The 17,246-nt window shown below is 34.7% G+C and overlaps 1 protein-coding gene across 1 annotated transcript; it reads left to right on the plus strand.

Moving 5' to 3' along the window:
* The first annotated feature begins 248 nt into the window (after positions 1-248).
* On the plus strand, positions 249-13,158 carry LOC141394048 (uncharacterized). The gene is made up of 4 exons (XM_073967852.1): positions 249-349; positions 10,805-11,091; positions 11,220-11,328; positions 11,410-13,158. The coding sequence occupies exons 2-4, from the start codon at positions 10,903-10,905 to the stop codon at positions 11,433-11,435; spliced, it is 324 nt and encodes a 107-aa protein (XP_073823953.1). The 5' UTR covers positions 249-349; positions 10,805-10,902; the 3' UTR covers positions 11,436-13,158.
* Positions 13,159-17,246: the final 4,088 nt, after the last annotated feature.

The raw sequence follows: 17,246 nt of genomic DNA on the forward strand, positions 1-17,246 counted from the left end.
CAACTATTATATATAAATTATTATAACTGTGACCATTTAGTATATGCGCTTCTATTAAAAAAGTTCAGATTATCTGAAATAATTACTCAAAAATGAATTTCCCAAAAATATTTTTCAGATTCGCCACAAACACAGCAATTCCCCAAGTCGAATTATTTTTCTCCATTTCCCCAATTTGGGGAAAATCCCCAATACTGACAACGCTGGCCAAGGGTATAAAAGGCAGATACAAACCAAGCTGTGGATTCAGTCGGAGTAAGACCTTTAAACCGGTAAGAACGAGGAAACGATCAGTTAGTGCACAGCGTCCGACCTGGATACCAGAACAAAGAGGAAAGTGTATCAGCCGGTAAAGCGTAGAAAACAAGTGATTTTAACTAGATTTTATTAAAAACCGCCGTTGGTCTGAACTAAAGAATTTAAGTGATTTTTGATAAATTTTCCCCGCGAAGTTCAAGAACCATCGTTGGTCTGAACTTAAAAATTTAAGTGATTTTAATAGATTCTCCCCCTGCGAAGTACAAGAACCGTCGTTGGTCTGAACTTAAGAATTTAAGTGATTTTAAAAGATTCTCCCCCTGCGAAGTAAAGAACCGTCGTATGTCTGAACTTAAGAATTTAAGTGATTTTAATAGATTTTTCCGCGTGAAGTTCAATAACCGTAGTAGGTCTGAACTTAAAAATTTAAGTGATTTTAACAGATTTTCCCCTTCGAAGTACAAGAACCGTCGTTTTTCTGAATTTAAGTGATTTTAATATATTTTCCCCACGAAGTTCAAGATCCGTCGTTGGTCTGGACTTAAGAATTTAAGTGATTTTAATACATTTTCCCCACGAAGTTGAAGAACCGTCTTTGTTCTGAACATAAGAATTTAAGTGATTTAAATAGATTTAAATAGATTTTCCCCACGAAGTTCAAGAACAGTGTTTGGTCTGAATTTAAGAATTCAAGTGATTTTAATAGATTTTCCCCGCGAAGTCCAAGAACCGTCTTTGGCAGGAACTTAAGAAATTAAGTGATTTTAATAGATTTTTCCCGGGAAGTTCAAGAACCGTCGTTGGCAAGAACTTAAGAATTTAAGTGATTTTAATACATTTTCCCCACGAAGTTCAAGAAAATCACTTAAATTCTTAACATGACTCATAATTGGTCAGTAGTGGAATTCTGTAACTCAATTTTCGAGTTACCGACAAACATCGGTAAAATTTAAATGCTTATAATTTCGGTAATAAACGAAACTTTTTCGGTAAATTACCAACCAAAATAAAGCTGTTGCTAAATCCTATCGATAGTCAATTTCAATTTTTTTATTGCTACTTTTCATTCATAATTTTGGGTTTTAATGTTATCGACTTTTGTCGGTAACTCAAAAAATGAGTTACAGAATTCTACTACTGTTCCAGAACTCTAAGAATCTACTACTTCTTATTATTTTTCGATAACATAACGGAAAAATTGTTATCGTAGTAAAAATAGATGTGCTCGTTTACTCAATAATTTGTACAAATTTGTACAAGTCCAGTAACTTCTTGCAAACGACTAAGGTCTTTTGCATTGCGCTGAAGAGTAAACGAACAGCATACAGTAACAATTTGTAATTAAATTTGTACAAATTGTTACCGGATGTTGTTCGTTTACTCTACAGTACAATGCAAAAGACCTTAGCCGATTACAAGAAGTTACCGAACATGTACAAATTGAGTAAACGAATACACTTATTATTTTCATCCTGTTGCTGGTTTCGTCACATTCCCATTGTTGCTATTATTCATCATTTCATAATAATTGCTGTTATTCTTCAATTCATCGTTGCTGCGCTGTTGTTATATTCATATTCCCCTCCCACTAGTAGTATGGTAGTCATATGTAAGTAATTGCAGAAACCTCCCAGTGTACATATGACCTTCAAGAGATATTCAAGTTTAAACTTCCATGAGCATACTTTCAATAGAATTCACTACGTTATCGATTTTGGTAACGTAATTAGGAACAATTAGAGCTTAAAACGCCTGTTAGACTATACACTTATAACACGTTTAAGTGCATTATCTCGACTTATTTGACGTATATTGTATGAAAATGACAACTTAAAACTTAAAGGCCTACTTAAAAATTGGCCACTTTTTTAAATGTCCTAAAGTTGGGATATTGGTCACTACAATTAAAATCAGAAAAAAGGATGACAGCTTAAATTAGTCGATTCAGTGTGGAATCTGTAATGCGCAATTTTTACACAGCACAGATTCGTGTACGAGGGTATTTTATAGATGCCTCGATTGGTTTAAAAAAAGAAATAAAAAGAGTTCCTTTCGCAAGTATAGAAGTTATATAATTGGTTCTCCCAGTCAGATTAAAACAGCTAAAAGGCTATAGTTTTATTCTCAAATAAGATTGGTAGTTACTCAAGGCCATCAATATTAGAGCACCATCATCTTGCTCTCTTCTGTAGTAGACTTCCCATCTCTTCACGCCTAAGTTTGATTGGTTGTCAAAGATCACAGACAATTTAGGCTGAGTACACATAGCCAGTTTTGAATGAAAACTTTTCTAAAATAATTCGACAGTCAGCTGTCGGTTGTTTTCGGGTTTGATAGTGTGAACCAAAAAGCGTCATTTACTAGGCGTTTACACCAGACAGTTTGTCTTCAAATACAACTCTGATTTACTAACACATGCTGTCTTCGGCTGTCTTCCAGTTGTCCATCATTTTTTCACACAAAAATTTTAACATTTTTTGTAAAAATGAGTCAGATAATAATTGAAATGTGTTGAAAACAAAAGAACATGAACAAAAACATAATATGTGAATGGACAACAAAAAGCAATCGATGATTTTCATTCATAATTTTACAACTGAAGTCATGAAGTCAAAGGAATTGACAGTTGAAATTGAGTGGATTTCGTAAATGTAAATCAAGCATAAATATAAAATGAAAAATAATGCTTGGTTTACATTTACAAAATCCACTCGATTTCAACTGTCAATTCCATTGCATAAACATCAAATGAAATCCTATGGATTTCAGATGAGTTTTCATTTGACGTGTACGCAAAGGAATTGACAGTTGAAATCAAGTGGATTTCGTAAATGTAAACAAAGCATTTGATTTTATAAGTATTGAGTGAAAAACAAACCACTAGAACAAAAAACAGCTCTTGCGGCACACTGTGCTCAAACTGGACACACTCCAAACTTCAAGGATGTGGATGTTTTAGCACAAGAAAGCAACAGTAGACGTAGGTACATGTTAGAAATGTTGCACATAATTAATGTACCAATGGAACAACGTATGAATTATAAGATGGACACAGAACACTGTGCCCAAATATACAGAAACATTATTGGAAAACACAAAAATTTCAGTTCAGTTGGGCATTAGTTGTGAAGTGCAGATGTTGTAACCGATAGCTAATCAAGTGTAATTGTAATAAATAATCATTCTTTGCTTATATATTGTTATAACATATATTATTTGTTTATTCTTTAAAAGAAAAATCCCTGATGATGAACGTCGAGGACGTTCGAAATATTGGATAGATAATAAAGCAAACAAAATAAAAACAAAAACTCTTTCTTGTTTTTATTCCTGACCTAAAAGCCAAACTAAACCAACAAAAATAGACAGTCCAAAGGTCAACAAAAAACTACATTCGACAGTATTGAGAATTATTATTGAAATAGATATACACGCTATCATAATAAAACCAAATAGATTAAAGAATGAATGTAATAAAAAGGAAAAAAACGAGATGGTTCTCTGAATTTGACACTGTGTATCCAGCATTAATCTACCGAAACAATATAAAAACACTTTGGCAAGACGGCAAACTTCAGTTGGGGAGGAAGTTTGCCGTCTTGCCAAAGTGTTTTTATATTAGGTGTACTTGCAAGCACTCAGCAAGTTCTCACTAACGTCTCTCCACCAATTTTACTCTCTCGAAGCAAAAAATTTGCAGATTGTTATCGAACAGCAATTTGCAAAAACTTGCAAGAAGTCAGCTGATTTGATAAACAAGAAATTGGCGGAAAAGATTAAATTTAACGGCTTATCTTTCCTTTACCCACTCACCTCAGAAAATTATGAAAAAAATACCACAGATAGTGCTTTTTATCCCGATTCCAACCATGTATTGCTTTTGTTGCGGAAATGTATACTTCCCAAGAAATGGGCCTCCAACGTTCCACAAAGTCCCTTGTATAAAATGTTGGCAAACCACTGCAGAAAATTATGAAAAAAATTACCACAGATAGTGCCTTTAATCCCGTTTCCAACCATGTATTCCTTTTGTTGCGGAAATGTATACTACTTTGGGCCTCCAAAGTTCCATAAAGACCCTAGTCTAAAATGTTGGCAAACCACCGGTGATGTTTATACTGATTTCAACGATGTATTATTTTGTTGAAGGGTATGTATACTTCCCGAGATATAGACCTCCAAAAATATCTAATTTAAAAGAAAATGTTGTTCCCATCCCCGAGATTTGCACATGTCCATAGGAGAACTCTTAAATCCCGGCCGAAGGCCGGCTATTTAGAGAAGAATAGGTTAGGGCCTTTGTGGATTTTTTCAGGCCCATATCTCGGGAAGTATACATTTCCGCAACAAAAGCAATACATGCTTGGAATCGGGATAAAAATCACTATCTGCGGTAATTTTTTCATAATTTTCTGCGTTGGGTCGGTAAAGGAAAGGAGTTCCAATTTAACAATTGAAGGTGTCTACCATTTTTTTTATTTTCCATTTAAAATTCTTCTTCGATCCATAAAATCGTGTACACACTTAACAGCTATATTATTTGATTTTGTGTCAATAGATGTGAAAATAATCTTCTCTCCTTCTCTGGCCTTTCCTACATCTTGTTCTGAGTGCGAGAATGCGGATTGGATTATGACAATAGTTTGTGAGATAGGGCAACACGGAAATCCAAGACACGAAAATCCAATGGTGTTGTAGCTTGTGCCTTCAAATATAGTGGCTCTCCTTCCCCGTTCTTATTTGATAGTGGTCGATTGACTTATGCAGGCAAACCCGTTGACTTAACTTGCGCCAATGATCCGGAACTGAGTTCCACCCGGCTATCGTGTTAAGGCCTCGGCTTCTGGCTGAAAGCATTTCTGCCTATTATGTGACGAGGCCCTTAGTGTTGCTACAACTACAATTCACTTTCCAATGCACAAATATAAAACATACTGGAACGCAGTGCGATGTTTGGCATACATATTTATTGATATCGTTGGGAATACCTGGCCGTCTGCATTGTGTTTCTCCTACTCCATGGATGCACTGCTTTTTGCTGAGATTTGATACCTTTAAAATAAAAAAAAATAGTCACCAGAAACTACAAAATAAGTTATTTTACTTACATTACCGTTTTCCATAATTTATTTAATATTTTTCCCCTTTTTTATATCTATTTATTTTAATAGGCAAACATTTGTTTATGTTTTTGCCAAGAAGTCCGCCACAAAACTTTCGAATTTAAATCAGCTGATCAAACTTGCAAATTCTTACAAGAAAAATTTTCCTTGCAAAAACTTGTAAACAAAAGTCTCCAAAACTCTCCAATATTCTCTCACAATTGTCTCCAAATTCTCTCTCTTTTACTTTGCAAGTTTGTTATCGAACAGCATTTTGTAAAAGTTTGTGCAAATTTGCCCAAACTTTTGGGTTATCGTACAGACCTATTGTTGACTATATCCTTTGGATTTAGCAAAGTAGTTCTCCTCAGAATCCTCATGATATCGAAACGATTTCAGGGAAAAGTCTGTTTATGTTACATTTGAGCTTATTTTGACGAACTTCTTGGAAAAGCATCCCTTGTCTAGTTCTTCACCCAATGTTACCAAAGTAAAATTGATAAAATTTGTTCTATTCAATATGAAATTTGATAATCTTTGCAGCATCCGAGGAAGTGGAGGGTAGGGATAGGTAAGTCGACTTTCGATTAATCGATTAGTCGACTTTTTGCAGTTAAAAATCGCATAATCGATTATCTTGTGATCGATTTTCGAGTTTGCCCATTGATTTTGGTTTTACAGTTTTGCGGTTTTACATTTTCAAAAGAAAACTCGAAAATCGACGAATAATCGATCATAATCGATTTTCTGCGGTTATGAAAAAGTCGAAATCGAGTTTTATGACAAGTGAAATAATCACCAGACCGAAAAATCGCATTTTTAGTTTTAGACCAAAATCGAAAAGTCGAAAAATCGATTATTGCTTTCCATTACCTATCCCTAGTGGAGGGATACTTCATAATGGGCACATGTTACTTGTTCCTCCATTGTATACAAATAACTGCTTTTTTTAATTAATTTCTCGTTAGAGACGAGCTTACTGACCAAGATCCTTTTTGAAAAAGGAATGCCGACGATACGAACCCACACAATCACCACATGCATGTTTCGCCTTTGGTTTAGGAAGGCTCCTCAGACACATCGACTGTGGGGCGGCTCGCTATTAGAGTTGTACAACCTAGTTCATTTTAAAGATCTAGTTCAATAGCTCAGTTCTTTTAACTGAACTAGTTCAGTAATCTAGTTCATAGTTCACTATCCAGTTCAATCATTCGGATCAGAATCGTTCACGAGCTCTTAATCGTTCTCTTGATGAAAACACATACATACATACATACATCAAATAGGAACAAACATTAGAGTAGTATAATTAAACTGCAAAAATATTACATTTAGATAATTTTAATCCATTCATAAAGAAAGATTAAGTTTAGAAAAAAACGTCCTTCGGAAAAAAATTTTAATTAGAATTTCATTTAAGTGGCTGACAAAAAATCGTATGTTGTGTGTTTGTACAAATAATAAGTCTGTCTGGTTACTTTCCCAGCAAGAATTGTCCAGCAAGAACTTTCTCAGAGAGTAAGGGGTTTTTATTCTCTTTTGCTAGAAAATTTTAAAAAGTAAACAGACACCTTCCCAGCAAAAACCAGCAAGCAATCAGCTGACTTGCCAAAACAGAACCATTTGTCCGCCAACAAAGGAAGCAAACACGTTGTATTTTATTAAAAATAAAAAAGAAAATGAAACAAAAAAGTATTTTTCTACTTCACAAATTTGTTCTCCATAAAACAATACAATTAGACTATGTTATTTCCACAATAAAATTGTTTTTAATGTTCACAAACATAAATCAACAAAAAACTAAAAGCGGCTGATTGATTGTTTTCAGGAAGAAGAAGAGCTTGCAAGTGCTTGCTAGAAGAAATTTGTCCAGCAAGAATTTGCAAGCTCTCAGTGAAAGAACTGTCAAAATGTCTCTCTCGAATCGCTCTCTTTTGCTGGTTTTATGTGTTAACAGACGACTTCCAGCAACAATTGGTACAAATTGTTACAAATTTTAGGGTAACCAGACACAGCTAATAACTGCGAAAAAGCTTTATGTGCATATATATGTATGTTTATTTTTTCCTTTTTTCTATCCAAAACAAGGCACATTGAATGATAATGGATTCGATATATGTATGTATGTGTTATGTCAACAATGCTCTTTATGTAGAAATTACGTTTATTACAATGGGGGTTGACACTTCACATTGATCCAAAACATAAACAAAACTCATTACATTACGAAGGCATCAGTTAGCACAGAAACGGCGTCACTTTATTCATATGTGAATGACATGCTGAACTAGATTGTGAATCGTTCGTTGATCGTTCTTTGTGGATCTTTCGGTCTGCGCTCAGTGAGCTATTGAACTATAATGAACTATATCGACTGATCTAGTTCATACGCTCTTTTCAATGAATCGTTCAATTGAACTAGTTCGTTCATGAACTGTACAACTCTACTCGCTATCCTCTAACTTATTTCCTCTTTCAAATGCAGGTTGTTTTTTTACAAAGTTGAATTTGTTGTTCAAATCTTTGTATGGCTTTCATGACAAACGCTTAGCGTAGCCTTTGAAAGTTATGAGTTTGGTTCTGAACACTAACACGCCGTGACAACACTTTTTTCCATGTGTTTTTCAAGGACGTGGGTTCGAACCTCAGCCTGGCTCAAGCTGATTTTTATTTGAAAATTTTGCCTATTAGGCGAAGGTCATTTTTTATTAATTTTTTTTAATTAATTTCTCGTTAGAGACTAGCTTACTGACCAAGATGCTTTTTGAAAAAGGAAAGCCGACGATACGAACCCACACAATCACCACTGTGTGACATGCATGTTTCGCCTTTGGTTTAGGAAGGCTCCTCAGACACATCGACTGTGGGGCGGCTTCGCTATCCTCTAACTTATTTCCTCTTTCAAATGCAAGTTGTTTTTTTACAAAGTTGAATTTTTTGTTCAAATCTTTGTATGGCTTTCATGACAAACGCTTAGCGTAGCCTTTGAAAGTTATGAGTTTGGTTCTGAACAATAACACGCCGTGACAACACTTTTTTCCATGTGTTTTTCAAGGACGTGGGTTCGAAACCCCCCCCCCTCGCTCAAGCTGATTTTTATTCTTACTTGAAATTTTTGCCTATTAGGCGAAGGTCATTTTTTATTAATTTTTTAATTAATTTCTCGTTAGAGACGAGCTTACTGACCAAGATGCTTTTTGAAAAAGGAAAGCCGACGATACGAACCCACACAATCACCACTGTGTGACATGCATGTTTCGCCTTTGGTTTAGGAAGGCTCCTCAGACACATCGACTGTGGGGCGGCTTCGCTATCCTCTAACTTATTTCCTCTTTCAAATGCAAGTTGTTTTTTTTACAAAGTTGAATTTTTTGTTCAAATCAGCTTGAGCCAGGCTGGGGTTCGAACCCACGTCCTTGAAAAACGCATGGAAAAAAGTGTTGTCACGGCGTGTTAGTGTTCAGAACCAAACTCATAACTTTCAAAGGCTACGCTAAGCGTTTGTCATGAAAGCCATACAAAGATTTGAACAAAAAATTCAACTTTGTAAAAAAAACAACTTGCATTTGAAAGAGGAAATAAGTTAGAGGTTAGCGAAGCCGCCCCACAGTCGATGTGTCTGAGGAGCCTTCCTAAACCAAAGGCGAAACGAGCATGTCACACAGTGGTAATTGTATGGGTTCGTATCGTCGGCTTTCCTTTTTCAAAAAGCATCTTGGTCAGTAAGCTCGTCTCTAACGAGAAATTAGTTAAAAAAATTAATAAAAAATGACCTTCGCCTAATAGGCAAAATTTTCAAATAAAAATCAGCTTGAGCCAGGCTGGGGTTCGAACCCACGTCCTTGAAAAACACATGGAAAAAAGTGTTGTCACGGCGTGTTAGTGTTCAGAACCAAACTCATAACTTTCAAAGGCTACGCTAAGCGTTTGTCATGAAAGCCATAAAAATATTTGAACAACAAATTCAACTTTGTAAAAAGAACAACTTGCATTTGAAAGAGGAAATAAGTTAAAGGATAGCGAAGCCGCCCCACAGTCGATGTGTCTGAGGAGCCTTCCTAAACCAAAGGCGAAACATGCATGTCACACAGTGGTGATTGTATGGGTTCGTATCGTCGGCTTTCCTTTTTCAAAAAGCGTCTTGGTCAGTAAGCTCGTCTCTAACGAGAAATTAATTAAAAAAAATTAATAAAAAATGACCTTCGCCTAATAGGCAAAATTTTCAAATAAAAATCAGCTTGAGCCACGTCATTGAAAAACACATGGAAAAAAGTGTTGTCACGGCGTGTTAGTGTTCAGAACCAAACTCATAACTTTCAAAGGCTACGCTAAGCATTTGTACGTTTTTCATACTTCTTAAATCGTTTTGGAAAAATATGGGGATTCGGAAGAAGACTGCAGACTTGTGAACAGAAGTTTCTCCTTCAAAACCATTATGTATGTACAAAACTTTCGGCCTCAAGTTTATTGTTATGTAGCGTAACCGTTACAAACTATATACCTAGCTATACACCCGTTTTCTTTTTTAAATCATTCCTTTTAAAAGCAACCGAAATCACTTAATATAAATCATTCATTTACCCTAATCACCTAAATTCATCCATCAGCCTACCCACCAAAGCAAACGTTTCAGTTGCGTCAGCTAAACAAAACACTCATCCACACACACGCCACACATCACTTCTGCCAGCAATACATTTTAATTTCCTACCCACATTCGTACTACAGCCACTATGGAAAATGTTACTTCAGCGTATTTCTTGCCAACTCGCATGAAAAGTAATTCTCATTCGCCTTGTAAAAGCAGATGAATAAGATGTTCAATGTTTCATCGCAGAATTTGTCGATAACTGCCGTGAAGTAAGTGAAGTGGTGTGTGACCTGTCCGCAATCTTAGTAACCTGTTAATGACCAACAGTACTCGGCCCCGCTTTGCCAGCTCTACAACTGTAGCCAGGTATTTATAGCCAGCTACCCGCTCTTTGCCAGGTCATCCGGTCCTTGCCAGATTACCCGCTCGTTGCCGGCACACCCGCTCGTTACCGGCTCCTGACCAAATCCTGCAACACGCTTGTGACCTACCTCGTGCATGCGCTCGTACCCCGCTACTCGCTCATTGGAAAACGCTCGTAGCAAGCATACCAGAACCAGACTAGAAAACAGCATCCGTGAGCTCACCCGTATACCGAAGCTGAGGATCCGAGGGGCTGATTTTCCATCGGATTTGTTCAATTACACATATACTCACATATATAGCAATATCTATATACAACTATCAAAAATACAGCAGAACCATGCAATTATATCTGAGACGACTGAGCTTACCTTAGCCTTAGATAAAACCACTCGTTATATACTTAAAAATCAATCATTCGTTTATATTAAAAATGCGTAATTTTATTTTTGATTTTTTTTTTTAATTTCTTTGTCTCTTTTTCTTTTAGAGCTAATATCTCCAGTAACGGCACTAACATAATAACAAGGGGCGTGAATTATTCTCAAAACAGACAGCTTGAATACTCTATTATCAAAGAGGAAGAAAATGGCAAAAAAGTACATTATATTTTTCTTCTTACTGTCCATGTTGTATGCGGTACACTGTTACCCATATATTCGTGTTCGTCTTAACGGAAAGAATATGATACATGGACGTCTTTCAAAACAGACGGATGATGATTCAAGAGTTCCACCACATGTTAAAGCTCCTAATAATTCCAAAAATAAGTTAAAGGTAAATATTTTTTTTTTTCTAACAGCTCAACTCGAAAGAGAATTAAGTAAATATTTTCCACCCACCAATAATTTTGTAATTGCATCAAATATTCTTAAAAAACATACCTATACATTTATTTGATATAGCAGAAACAACTGAAATTCGCTATAATGGAGGGGGAAATGGCAAAACACTACAATTATTTTCCAACTCCGACTACCATTACATTACAATATTCCTACAAGGCAATCGAAGGTAAGTATTTTCTAAACACCAATAATTTTAAAACTGCATCAAGCGTTCTAATAAAATATGAATTTATTTATGTCATTGCAGCAACAACAACAATTTCTTATAATTGAAGGACAAACTCTACTGGAAATTCTAATCACATGGGTAGCGGTAGATTTTGAAGACAAATGTGGTTTAACCGTAATCCTGGCCCTTTAAATACATATGTTGTTTGATGTTACATATTTCTTCTTAAAAAATTGCGAACCGGTTATATTCTCCTTGCATTACTAAAACTTATTAGTTTCATGTCCACATTTACCACAAAAACTGAAGGATTCCATGAAAATTGCATCACTACAAAGAAAAAAAGTTTACCCTAGTTTCTCTTTCGAATTGAGCAAAACGAAGATGCAAAACGAAAATATGATGAACAACAACTTAAAATATTTATAAATATTATTGGTCTGTTACAGTACTGCAAGAATTTACAAATTTTTACTTTTTTTCGATAACATAAAGAAAAAAATGTTATCGTAGTAAAAATTAGTAGCTTCTTGCAGGTTCTGGAACAGAGCAAATATTGGTCTGTTACAGTACTGCAAGAATCTACTAATTTTTACTATTTTTTTCGATAACATAAAGAAAAAAATGTTATCGTAGTAAAAATTAGTACCTTCTTGCAGGTTCTGGAACAGAGCATATATTTTTATTATTTTGAAGCAACTCATATTTTAGTAATTACATTTTTAGCCCTCTATATTCTAATAGTAACAGTTCTAAAGCATTTCTACACCTGTCATTTTGAATTTTTAACTATTCCTTTTTTCTATTGTGATTGATCCATTTAATTTGAAAGTTAACTGACTAAATGCAACCATGTAAATTATTTATTCTACTACTCTATGTTAAGTAAGTCCTTGGTCACACTAGCGAGTTTCTTGAAACGAATAATATGAAGAGGCAACATCACAAATAGTAAGTTTACATTTACGAAATCCACTCGATTTCAACTGTCAATTCCTTTGCTTAAACGTCAAATGACAGTTGAAACCGAGTGGATTTCGTAATGTAAACCAAGCAAAACACAGAATACCATGTACAGCGGTTTCACTACCTCGCACCCATGATGAAATTATAAGGTGGCGTAAAACGGCCAGCTGATTGGTTTCAATCTGTCAAATATTTTGTTATTGTGAATAAATTGTATGAAAACGTAAACAAACATTTTGACATATTGAAGAATTTTCGGCCAAAATAGAGTTGTTGTTGTGCTACTTACGTGACCTGTTAAATAGATCTTGCTCGCACCCCTTGCCTATAAACTCAAAGTCGCCATATTGCAACGGCGCTACTGTGACCTTCGACTAACTATTAGATAAGATCACAATGAGATTACATCAATCCTCGCTTGTGTTTTCATGAACAATCCAGTACGCAAGAGCTTTTATAATTTTCATTTCATTTCTTGAACATGCATTATTTGTACTTTCTTTTCCAGGAAAAACTAACTTATTAAATAATATATTCACTAAATATAGAATCAGACAAAATTAACCCACCAATGGTGAAGGAAATTTGACTTTAATTTTGACGCTGGTGTCATGCACAGGCGTTTCGGAACGTGACAGTTTAATAATAAAACAAAGATATTTAATCACTATTTTCTCCTTTATTTTAATATTAAAATTCACAAATCATATTAAAAATAACCATGTTTTAGCAATAGTTGTTTTAAAATTAAGAAAAATCAAAAAATTGCATATTCGCTAAGGAAAATAATGTCAATAGTCTTTTAATAATAGGAACTTTTGTAAAATGAATAAAAAAATGCTATAATAACAGCCAGTTTTTGTAACAAAAAATTCCATTCGTTCGTCTTTTTCAATGAATGAACACAATTTTTGTTTTTTAGTAATGAAATATCAGTTGTCAGTGAGTGAAAAATACAAAAAAGCTTTTTACATTCGTCTCGTTTTGGTTTTTATAAGAACAAACCAAGGCCAACTTAAGAAGGTTATCCAAAGGGCGAATTTAGACCGTAGTCTTCATTTGCTGTCAAAATTTTTTGGGCGAGATATCCACAAAATTTAGAATAAAACGGTAAAATATTGTTAGTCCCAATTTACATTAGGCGAGTTTACTTGCGGCAATTGTCAGTTTGATGGAGAGAGAGGTGAGGCATATGGTAACCCTTTGCCTCTCAGCCCCCTCTCTCACCTACAAACTGACAATTGCCGCAAGTAAACTCGCCTAATGTAAATTGACACTTAGCGAAGATATTGTGTACAGATATTCTTTAAAGAAGAGAAATGTTTGTTATTTATTTTTGATGAAAAATATGTTTTGACAGCAAATGAAGACATCAGTTGGTATCATGGTGGAATAAGAAGGTGTTACCATGGTGAAATAAGAAGGTGTAATGCCAAAAACAGCTTATCTTCAAACCAGTTGTCAACGCATTTTGACCATGGTGGAATAAGATGGTGTAACGCCAAAAACAGCTGATCTTCAAACCAGTTGTCAAAATGCGTTATTGTGAATAAAATCACATACAAAATGTGAACAAGCAATTCACAGTAATGCATTATTGGGAGCAAATTTAACGTTTGACATGATTTGATGTAACATCTTCTTATTCCACCATGGGTGTTACATCAAATTATGTCAAACGTCAAATTTGCTCACAATAATGCATTACTGTGAATTGCTTGTTTACATTTTGTATGTGATTTTATTCACAATAACGCATTTTGACAACTGCTTCAAACCAGTTTTTGGCGTTACACCATCTTATTCCACCATGGTTGGTATTAGGTCTTGCACTGAGAGTTTGCAAATTCTTGCTGGACAAATTTCTTCCAGAAAGCACTAGCAATTCTTCTTCCTGAAAACAGCCAATCATCTGTTTTAATTTTTTGTTGATTATGTTTGTGAAAATTAAATTGTTTTATGGAAACAAATTTGTAAAGAGGCACACAGCTGGGATGCACTCCATTTTCGATCCAAATCACAACTTTTGATGTAGTGTTTTGGACTGAATTTAAATGAAGTCTAAAGATGTTATAAAATGCAAGCCATTGAAAATATCCCAAAATAAATAAAATACATTGCTTACTCGTGTAAAATAAGAATATTAATGTACACAACTAACAAACACATTTTGTAATATTTTATTGAAAAAATAAAGTATTTGAATTGAAAATTGAAAAAAAAACGGCAGACGGTTTGAAAGCCAAGCCATGCTGTATAACTTTATTTTATCTACAACACTTAAAATATAATGTACACAACTAACAAACACATTTTGTAATATTTTATTGAAAAAATAAAGTACTTGAATTGAAAAAAAAATATTAAATTAACACAAATTATAAAAACTCTCCATTGAATTTGATCGTAACTAAGTTTACTTCCTCTACTCTGCTTGTTATGACATAGAAATTGATATTAGCTTTGTTCCTTTACTTTTTTAATGGTAAGGGTGGTAAAAGAGAAAAGTGTTAAAATTGCTCAAAATTGCTCTCTCATGAACATTTTTACCAGAAAAGTAAAGGAAAGGACAAATGTTAGATCTGGCAGCAATGTCAAAAAGAAACATAAAAAATCAATTTTCGTCTTTTATTTCACAGTTTTTAATTTAGTTTTGTCAGCGTTCGACTTTTTCTTCTGTTTTTCGTCCATTTTCTTTTTCATTGTGAAATGATCGTCAAACAAAAGTCGAAAAATTTTTTTACCTGCAGAAATTTTGCTTGTAGCCTGTGGTAGAAGAGAAAGCCATTTTCGCTCTCCCTCCACTCTCACTCTCTTAAAAATTGCTTCCAGTTTTGCCACTTTTCGGGGTTAAGGAACGCAGGTTAAAAATGGTAACAAATGGTAACCTCAGGTAAGTAAAGGAACACAGCTATTGCTTCATCATCCAAATGGTTTTTAATTTTTCCTTCTACTTCAGTTCAGATTTCCATAAAACTCCAACTCCACTTCAAAAATAATTTGCGTCTCGCGAATTACAGCAATGTTCATAACTTTAGTTTGTATTTCTTTATTTTTAAATGGTTTTATTTAGCTCAGCCCGTTTGTTTTATTATTTATTCTTGGGTCAAATTTAGTAATTCAAATTTGGGCCTCTTCCTGTCAACGGGTTAATCTGAAATTTTGTATACACTTTGGATTTTGGTGACAATACAATTATGTTTATTCATTATCATTATAAATTCAAGATGGCCGCCGCTACAAAATGGCGGATAACGTAGGTTTTATCAATCCCATCAATATGGGTATCAAATGAAAGAGCTCAACCAGTAGAATACAATGTACTATATAAAATTAAAATCCAAGATGGCGGCCGCTACAAAATGACGGATAACGTAGGTTTTATCAATCCCATCAATATGGGTATCAAATGAAAGAGCTCAACCAGTAGAATACAATGTACTATATAAAATTAAAATCCAAGATGGCGGCCTCTACAAAATGGCGGATAACTTAGGTTTTACCACTCCCATGAACATGGGTATCAAATGAAAGGTCTCAACAAGTAGAATACAATTTACTATGCAAAAGTGAAATCTAAGATGGCCGCCGCTACCAAATGGCTGATAACAATTTTTTATCAATCCCACCAATATGGGTATCAAATAAAAGGGCTATACAACTTCAATATTTAGATGGGCGCAGCCACTAAATGGCGTATAATTAAGATTTAAATTTAGAAATTGAATCTGTAATTTAGGTATCTGATTAATCCAGTCTGAATCCACCACCCAAGTCAAGATTTTTTATCGTGTTGAGGACTGTGTGGCGTTAGGGTGGCTAAAAATGATACGTCGTTAGCGGAACACCACCCAAGTTAAGGTGAAAGGTTAAAACGCGCCGAGAACTGTTTGGCATTAGGGTGGATAAGAATTATATGTCGTTAGCGTTTTCCCCTCAAGACTCGGGCCCATCTTGTTGTACGTAGCCTTGCCCCTTTATTGGACCTCTGGGGGGGTCGACCGTTTAAATGTCCACTACTCGTGGGAACAAAATGGTAAAAAAACATAAAAAATACAAACACAAATAAAACAGAAACTGCAACACAACGTAAACGAAGGCTTCAAAAAGCGAAAGAAAAGTATAAAGCAAAACGAGCTAAAGCAAGTGAAGGTGATAGAAATAGTCGATTACAGAAACGGCGGGAACAATTAGCGTCAAAAACACCTGAGCAATATGAGGCCAGGTTAAAAAAGCAACGTCAGCGATATACACAAATGACGGCGTCAGAAACGCCTGAAGAATATGAAGCCAGGTTAACAAAGCAACGTGAGCGATACACACAGATGATAGCGTCAGAAACACCTGAAGAATATGAAGCCAGGTTAACAAAACAACGGTAGCGATACACACAGATGTGCGTTGCCTTTAACACTATCATGGGATTCTACAATACATAAAATGCAGGGCAGCACTGTGGATCACGCAGTCGTATACTTAGGTGCGAAACTGATTGAATAAGGTCAAGCCTACGTGGCTCTTAGTAGAGTAAGAACTTTGCAGGGACTACGTATGAAGGAGTGGGACTGCAATAAACTAACGGGCAAGAAACCTTGCAATAATGAAGCACTAAATGAATTAAACAGAATGCGAAATAAAAACTAAAAACTAGAAAATAAAAATAGGTAAAAAAACTTTTTAAGTTAAACGGTTTTATGTTAAACATACATTGCAATGTTTAAGATAAATGTACTAAAAACAAAAAAATTATAAAAATAGGTAAAAAAACTTTTTAAGTTAAACGGTTTTATGTTAAACATACATTGCAGTGTTTAAGATAAATGTACTAAAAACAAAAAAATAATAAAATAGATACAGTCGTGGGAATTATAAATATATGCATAGACTAGACTAAAATAAAACCGTGGGGCACGTCATTTGTCTACAATCGTTGATTAAAATGTTTGTTT

The sequence above is a fragment of the Musca autumnalis genome, unplaced genomic scaffold (genome assembly GCF_047663935.1).
Source record: "Musca autumnalis isolate F117 unplaced genomic scaffold, ASM4766393v1 scaffold_2, whole genome shotgun sequence".
In the NCBI taxonomy this organism is placed as follows: Eukaryota; Metazoa; Arthropoda; class Insecta; order Diptera; family Muscidae; genus Musca; species Musca autumnalis.

What these genes read in the sequence shown, in the direction of transcription:
- LOC141394048 (XM_073967852.1), top strand. Translation starts at nt 10,903, where the DNA reads ATGGCAAAAAAGTACATTATATTTTTCTTCTTACTGTCCATGTTGTAT. An exon ending in ATTCCAAAAATAAGTTAAAG is followed by an intron (nt 11,092 to 11,219) that starts GTAAATATTTTT and finishes TATTTGATATAG; the next exon opens with CAGAAACAACTGAAATTCGC. An exon ending in TTCCTACAAGGCAATCGAAG is followed by an intron (nt 11,329 to 11,409) that starts GTAAGTATTTTC and finishes ATGTCATTGCAG; the next exon opens with CAACAACAACAATTTCTTAT.